Genomic DNA, 9,013 nt, shown 5'->3' on the forward strand with positions numbered 1-9,013 from the left:
AGATACATAGGTCTGTCTAAATTTCCTTAAAAAAAATGTGGACCAATGAAATGATTACCTACAATTCCACACCAGGCATTAACTTTGAAAACTTCTTGGAAGTACTTTTCCTGATACCATTGGGGATTTTGCTGGGTATAGTAATGTGAGTTGTGTCTGTTTACACACCCGTTATTGGTAAATGTGGCTTCATCCGTAAACAAAATGTTAAATAAAAAATCTTAATTGTGTCGTAATTGAGCCTTCACGAATTCGCAATTCGGATAAAATCGCATTCTGTTAAATGTTGGACAATTGCCACATGGTATGGATGAAATCGGTTTGCTTTTAAGATGTTGAAATACGAACCCAAACTAATCTCCATTTGTCTTGCAATCTGTCTGCCTCACGTGGGAATTTTCTGCAACAATTTCAATTAGAGCAGCTTCATTATCCGGCGTTGTTACAGTTCGATTTCTAACTTTTTTTTTTAAATTGCCCAAATTCTCGTAAATTTATTTCAAATTTTCTAAACGCTTGATTTGAGGGAGTTCTTCTATTGGGATATTGCCTGGCGGAGAGACCAACAACAGCATCAAAATTTTTGTCAGACTTTCCCAATATTAATAGCATGTCTGTTTTTTCAGAATTCGAAAACATTTTAACGAAAATTGAAAATATTTGGCTGACAGAAAAGAATTTGTCATAGTTTTGGTTTTGATATTTGCTATCTATGCGTTCATTATTATTTAAAAATAAAAATTAATCAAAGCTGTTTACGAAACGTAAAATGGGTTGCCTATGCAGAAATATTCAAGCGTGAACAGATACATGGCAGTTACATGGAAGTCTTTGATCTTTATTGTCACTTTTTTTTAAGTAAAACATAGCTGTTTGGTTTTGATAATTTTGAAATAACCATCAATTGGTAGGTTAAAATCAAAAACAAACAAATTCGAAACCAGAACTCGTCGGAGCATCTCCTGTACGGTCAATATTCTGTACACAACCGTGAAGCACTCGCCTTGTATCAAAATCATATCAGTCATTTCATCGCTGGAATCAGGCTGTACATCAAATCTAAAGAAATGTCAGGTTTCACATGATACTATTTGACATGCTATTTGAGACCACGTCAATGTTACTAGACAGATAACTATGTTTCACTTTTTTTTAAATCATGTGAAATATCAAAGAAAAAATTGTACTTCTGGTTGCGTCTTGAATTTTGTAGGCTTCTCGTGAATAACCCTGTATAACAAGTCGTATTTCACAACATTTATAAAACTGTGTTGTACGGTCACTTTGATATTTTTTTAATTATTATTGATATAAATTTTATTTTTCTATGAAAACTCTGACAGGTCCTATGTGTAAAGCTAGAAATATGGATGCATTATTAAATCACATATAAAGGGGCATAATTTCAAATATGCAAAATCTGATATGGCATTGCAATAGTTTTAGTGTAAATGAAAGACCAATTTTATTTAGCATTTTACCATTTAAACGGTAATCCTGAAGGACACCTAAAATGTCATAGTAATCAATCCAGTAGTTTCGGGGATTATCAGTCAAATAGAATCACCGACAAACGAGAGACGCCAGAGAGATGGAAATGGAAAACCGGTATTTCACATTCTTCAGATTGGGAAGCATCGAAAAAATATGGAGTTATGTATTCGTCAATATGATTCTAAAACAATATTCGCCTAACTTACACTTGCGAATAACAAAAAAAAAAAAAAATTAAAAGCGTGATAATTTTTTCTCACCTGTCTTCGAAGCGAGATAGTAAACTTTAACAAGGACATAAATGTAAATGACTGCAAAATTAGACAAGGCGCACTTCAAGTGTAAATTTATTTCTACACACTTTACACTTTTACAATTGAGCGACATTATGTGTGGGTTATACTCTCAAGCTTACAATTTTTAAGTTTATTCACAGAATGCCTATTGAACAATCATGAAAATTGGTAGCCATTCGATTTCCAATTCAGTTCATGATTTAATCGAAGTTTCACGTTCTAATTTGTAATGTCGTCTATCAGATCAGGCAATGTGTAATGAGAATGACTAATGATATATTTCATGTCAGTAATTTGCAAAGTACCTATGATTGAACAATTCAAATTAATGCAGAGACTTTCATTTGAGTTGTACTATCCTTAAAATAACTCATGCTTTCTATAATTTATATTTAAGTATTTTAATAGGTGTCTGTCCGGCGAGCAGCTACTTTAATCTTATAATGAAGTTTCATGACCCTTTGACTATGAAACAATAGGTTTTCCCTTTCCGTCTGTCTGTTACCTACCTGGCTGTCCTGTATGTACGATTTTATTGGACAGATAACCTCCGAAAGTACTAAATTTATCGTTGTAGAATTTTGTATGTATTTGAGGAATATCGTGTACATCGTTAAACGCTAACAACAATTCTATGACGTCATCTCAAAATTTTGTCATTGCAATATTTTGCAAAATGTGGAAAATATTATCTGTATCTGTGATTTATGAATGCATTCATATTATGGAATTGCTTATACATGATGACGCAAAATAATTAATAAATGAAGCATTATATTTTATTGATCAAATCAAGAACCGTTCACCCCATTTCCCCAAAAATTTAGAAGTACAGTACTATCGTTATTGGTATCTATCAAAATTGATATATGTGTAGTTTTTAAAATGTCGGTGACGTCATCACAAAATTTTATTATGAAAAACTCACTTGAAAGCTACGCATAACAGGCTTCTTTACTTATAATTGAAAAGTCCACACAAATTTTTATTTTAACTTCTAGGAGTTATCATAAAAAATACAATTTGCAAAATCAGATTTTATAATGTTTCTAAGAAACTGGGTTTGTTCAACTGTACTTCAGGAGTGAGAAAAATTCTGTTTAAATAAACTTATCCCATTCTTTTATAAATGTCACAATGTTGACAAAGATAATTCTATACATCGTATACTTATTTCAAAAATGACGTTTTGATTGTATTATGTCGTATCCACTTCCAATTACATGACGAGCTGATATTGCTAAAGAAAATTTTTATATATTTGTTTTACGAACAATACTAACCCAATAACGTCATCCCATTTTTCAGACAATAATTTGTTTTGGTACAAAGAATAATTCATTTATAACACAATAATGGGTAGTTTATTTTATACACAGAGTTTTTGTGTAGTGTACCAGGCACTAAGTCATTCCGTTACCTGCATCATTTCTACTGTATTTATTGAGATCAGATTTGCAACTGTTATTCTATTTTAGGTTTAGTTTTTTTCAATAATCTTGTATTATTATCAGACAGTTAAAAAAAACAATTCAATGTAGAATAAAATTGAAGCAATTCACATGCCACTCTATCGTTGCTGAGAACACGGGAGCTTCTTGACTTCCTGCAAATATATGGGACAAAATTTATGCACAAAAAGATAATTTAGTTACTACAAACAAGCAAATTCCAAGCTAGAACGTAACGTTTATGTTTGTTCTTCAAATAGTGAAAGTTTTGAATTTCCTCACATTTTGAAAGGAAATGTTTTGTCCGAATTTTTCTGCTTGTATATATTTTTTGTATCGCTTTCTGTTTACGCTCAGATTTGTTTATTCTTCCCTCGAGGCGCCTGCCAGTCCAATAATCAACGCAGCTTTAGTCATAAAATATAGTTGATCATCTGCTTCCATCAGAAATTTTGTTGCCTCTGCGTGTCTCAAAATTTTAGATTTTTTGGGACGAAACCTCTCCTACTGTCACTTTAAAATTAAAACAATTAAATACATGTATTTATTTATCTCAACATTAGGCTTCAACGAAATAACGGATCGTAAAGATTGTCCAGAATTATATGAATTCTATGAACTCCCAAAGTTAATTTGTTTTATCGCCAACCGGCAATAGAGACATGCATTACCATAGCGATTTTCGGAAGTAAACAAACACTTTATTTTACTGTAAAAATCAAGCACTTTACCTGCCGCTCATAATTGTCAACATAACCATGACTGTATGACATTCTGTCTGTCACTGTCACGGTTCCAACGAGAAAAGTTCTGATACGATTGCAGAGTCCTATGTTGAGGAATCTGTGCTCAATAAAAAGAAAATCGCAGAGACAATTTTAGGTGAAAGTCAAACTGACAACATATTTGTTACCAATGATAATTTTACTCAAGATTCACCTAATGAAATTATTAGCACGGCTAATCCTTAAACATTTTCACTTCAAACTCCTTCGACTTCAGGACTCAATTTTTATTATCCGTCAGGTTGTACATTTACATTTAATATAACAAGTAATAAGTAGATATCTTTTGACTCATTGTTACTATACGTTTACTGTCATAATAAAATGTGATAAGCCATAACATTTCCATTATTTTTAATTATAAATTTTTAAGGTTGGCGATAAAAATTTGTATGCACCACGTCAGTAAAGGATCTTTATCGAACTCGCCTGTTACTCGCCTCGCTCGCTTCGCTCGCTCGGCTCATAATCTCAGACTCGTTCGATAAAGAATCACTTTACTGACTTCGTACATAAATAACTATTACATCCCTGTTGTCAATTTTATTGTACAGCTGAAGAGCGGGGTGAACTCAGGTACAGAAAACATCGGCTTTCCCCTAACAGGCTCTTTACCTGTACAATAGAATTGACGACTGCGCTGTAAAATGAATTAACGTTGGGATTCCATAAAATTCATATAATTCTGAACAATCTTTAACATCATATGAATAATATACCCACAACGAGGAAGCTTTCCGGTGTTTTGAGAGGTCTTCAAAATACGCAAGGAGTATATATCATTTAGTTTTGCACCACTCTTCAAGCTTTGCGTAGTTTTTCTCGTAACACCTCTTTGATTTCTGGCAGAGCGAAGACACCATGTTTTTTGCTGCCTTTTCCACATGCGTTGGAAGACTATCAGAGTCGGAATCTCTTCATACTACTCATGATCTGTGTTTTTCTTGAAAATTGTTTGAGATTTATTCAAAAGTTGCTTTCCTGGATAATTTGTGAAATTATTTGAAAATAAAAATACGCGCGTTACTACAGAAACGCGCATCACATGTTTGATTATTCAAACGACGCAAATTAAGACTTTGCATTTTCTTTTCTTTCAACATAATTTAAGGCAATCATAGATAAAATATTGAATGATATACGTTTGATATGATACTTAACCAATCGCTTCGTGGTTTACTCGTCACATGCGTTTCATTATGATAGTCATAGCAAATTTATATCATTAAATTTTATTATTCTGTCCATATTTTTTAAAGATACAGGAAAACTAATAAAGTGGTTTCCAAAAGTGTTGTGGCAGTTCAACTTTTTGCTTTATAAATTTGCTGTGAAATGAATTACAGCAGAATATTCCTCAACTTTCAGATACATAATAGCCTTTGTCATTTCTATTGAAACACCACTTGTTGAACGTAAATTTGGCAACGTTCATATTCAGACAATTTTCTAACTAAAAGCCGTTGTCAATCAACCGAAAGCTGTTACCAATTGCTAAATTTTAAGCAAAATCAACAGGTGGTGTTTCAATAGAAATGGGATAGACAATATCCACAAAACTCTAGCTGCAAATGAACTCAACACAGTAAATTTATAATATTGTAAATAAAGCTATCCTATAATTTCATAAATAGAGGTGTTCAGAATTTTAAAAATTCTTTTAGATAAAATATTTTTACAGGTATGGACAGCTTAGTGGAATGGTTGAACCAATTTTTGGTGTTCTCGGTGCGGTTGCAGTAGCCTTGGCCCAACCAGCATTGCCTTATGCACTGTCTTTTGCAGCAGGGGCAATGATTTATGTTGTAGTAGACGATATTATTCCAGAAGCCAATACAAAGTAAGTTAATTTATTAGCAGTAAAAACGCTTAGATTAACGTGGTTTGTCTAACCAACTGGATGTTTGTGTTATACCAATATTTTTGAAATTCTTCTGGCCAATAATTAATTTGTTCATCAAGTCGACGATGTAGGTACTTATGACATTTGCACTTTTTACAGCGGCAATGGAAAGCTAGCAACCTGGGGTGCTATTTTAGGATTCCTTGTTATGATGACACTAGATGTAGGTCTAGGATAGTTAATATTTTTCATTTTAGCTAACGACAATTTTTTAGATATAATGTTAAATTTATTCCTTTGAAAGTCTTGTATTTTTACTTTTGTCTTAGTTCTGTAATTTTTACACTGGATTCACTTTATCGGTCTAGGAAAATGATCAGTTGTCCTTTTGTTTTTACAGTTTAGTAGTTGTACTTATGTATTACATTTTTAAGATATTATTTTATTTTCTTCTTATATAACTTCATTTATGCTTCCGTACTTACGATTATATTGACTGTTAATGTGTTTATTCTAAAATCAATTTACAACAACTACTGCTGTGATAGTAAATCTAAGAACTGTTGTCAATAAAGGTGAGAAGAAGAAGCAAAGACACAATAAATTTAGCCATTAAATTATTCTTCCGTAATTACTAATTTCCACGCATTCTTTCAAAATTGCTTATGTTTTTTATATATACTCCAGTTCCTATTTCTATGTAGATTCTAAATCTTGAATAACTTAATTGAAGTTCCGTTAATACAGTATCTCGTTTGAAATAATCTTCAAGTAATAAATTTGATATTTTATTGTGAAGCAAGAGCTTCATTAAAATTTTCCCCCCTTTCTTACCGAGCTCACAAGGGTAGCTATAACAACGTAACAAAACAGACTTAATAAAACTGTGAAGAACTGACGGGTCAATTTAAGAAAATTCTTAGCATATAAAGGCGGAAAAATTATAATGAGCAGAAACATGTCACGAGAAAAATTTTGTGAATTTAGCAAGAATCATGACAAAAAGCTTGAAGAAAAGAAAAAGCGTCAGTTAAGGCAACCTACACAGTCACAAGAAGCCTGCGGAAACAGAATATTAAAATTGTCGACTAAAGATCTACAGATCTAAAGGAGATAATTTCAAAAAGAAAAAGTTGATCTTAGCGACACGGTTATTTTGGTATCTGAAAATGACTAAAAAGATGTGGAAATTTTAACGGGGCTCTAAATAAACGCTAAAATTCAAGCAATAGAAACGAAGTTGGGGCAAAAACTAGAAATTAAAGAAAAAGAATTGGAAGAATTTTTACATATTTTAATTGATTAATTTTACTTATACGCATAAATATTACGCCATATCACCAATAATAAATAATTTTAGAAATTGGAGTTTTTCAAAAATTAATTATACCGAAATTTGTTTGTAAAAGATTGTCCATAAATTTTCCAAATCAATGTAAGGCCTAGTACACCAAGTGCGACTATGATTTAAATAAGATATTATCTTTATAATATTGTTATAAATAATTTTAAAATAAAATTAATCGCCTTGATGTACCCGGTCCCAACCGTACTTTAAATACATTCGCAACTCTACACACATTTTCTGTATATTTTTTTTTTTGTAATAAATAAAGTAGTGCAATTAATCTATCTGTTTTTACTAAAATAATAATAAAAGTACCACCGAGAGGTATGTATTAGATAGATTAGTCGTAAAATCCATGTGAACGTTAATTAAGGTAGGTAAGTAATATCAACAAGATCAAACCACTTGATTAGCACCAAAGTTCCCTCACTTCTGAAGCGTAACCAACACGTCATACGTGTGAAGACATACGTTTTAATAAAGATTCATTTGATAGTTTTTTGTTGACAGCATGGACTTATCACTAGATGAACGTTATTTGGTAAGTACAAGAAACGGCATGAGTAATTTTTAAGTTGATGGATAATATGCGTTAGATGTTAAATTATTCTAAGGAATTTTGTATACGCGATTCCTAAAAATTAAAAAAAATGTTACTGAACTACAAAACAAAAAGCATTTAAATAATTGATGCATGTCTACCCACTGTTTTACAAAATATTTACTAGCACAAATAATTATATCGTGTCAGTATTTTTTAGACGAGTTTTTTTTTAATGAGTCATTTTGAAAAAAAAAAGGTTCGTATTCTTTTCCTTTAATTAATATTTAGGGTCGTTCGTTAATTTTTTTTATCTTTGTCTGATAGATGCTTTTATCGCATAATGCTACTGATTCTAATCAAAATTTTAGCTAATGAATGACTTAATGAAAGGAAAAGAGTACGACCTATTATGGTTAAATGCTTTAAAACCATAGTTTAAGTTTTTTTTTTGCCATAGAACACACACATAACGTGGGCAGATTTTTTAAACTCTAAAACAATTCTTTGGATGAGGCAATTGTACAAATTTTGATTAACATTTTTCAAATTTCAAAATAATCGATTTGGGAATTTCAAAGATCTAAATCATAACTATTTCCAACAGATAAATGGGAACGGGAATCCAGTGTTTTCGTATTCGATGATCCACGAAAATTCAAGAAAACACAAAACTTTGAAAAAATTCCACATGTGAAAGGGAGTAAATTACGAAAAAGCAATCAAAAACGAAAACAATTAAATATTTAACAAAAGTAAATTTAAAATTGTATCCTTATATTATTTTAAATAGTCTTTAATTACTTGGAATTAGGACGACCAACAAATAAATAACACTACTTTTGCTTCGTTTCGTTTATTAACACAAACTTACGCCAGCAATACTAATAATATAGTATATCTACGACTGTTTAGTAACTGTTGTATTCTTTATACAAATTTTTGTAGTTATTTATGTCCGTTATAACTCGCTTGATTGTAGCTGTTAAAGAATATTGATTATTGCATTGATACCTAGCCATTCTTTCATGGTTGCGCGTAAAAAAAAAGCTTGCATAGAGCGGGACTCGAACCGGTGACGTAAGCTTAGATCTAACTGTGACGCTAGATGTAGGAGCTACCATTCCACATTTTAATCCAGTGTTAAATTAATCGAGGATTAAATATTTAATTCGCGTTTCTATAAACCGGCCCTAAGATAGTAGATAGATAGATATTTTTAATTTTAGGTAACGACAATTTTTTAGATATAATG

The 9,013-nt window shown here is 31.4% G+C and overlaps 1 protein-coding gene across 1 annotated transcript in view; it reads left to right on the forward strand.

The window, feature by feature from the left end:
- The window catches only part of LOC135134794 (zinc transporter ZIP11), a 195,063-nt gene extending 187,566 nt beyond the window's left edge, over window positions 1-7,497 (forward strand). Inside the window, exons 7-8 of the mRNA XM_064063627.1 lie at window positions 5,708-5,866; window positions 6,029-7,497. Of these exons, the coding sequence (XP_063919697.1) occupies window positions 5,708-5,866; window positions 6,029-6,107 (238 nt within the window). The 3' untranslated portion in view covers window positions 6,108-7,497. The remainder of the gene's footprint in view (window positions 1-5,707; window positions 5,867-6,028) is intronic.
- Window positions 7,498-9,013: the final 1,516 nt, after the last annotated feature.

Source organism: Zophobas morio, unplaced genomic scaffold (genome assembly GCF_036711695.1).
Source record: "Zophobas morio isolate AGI-343-1 ecotype UQ-CSIRO unplaced genomic scaffold, CSIRO_AGI_Zmor_V1 ptg000024l, whole genome shotgun sequence".
In the NCBI taxonomy this organism is placed as follows: domain Eukaryota; kingdom Metazoa; phylum Arthropoda; class Insecta; order Coleoptera; family Tenebrionidae; genus Zophobas; species Zophobas morio.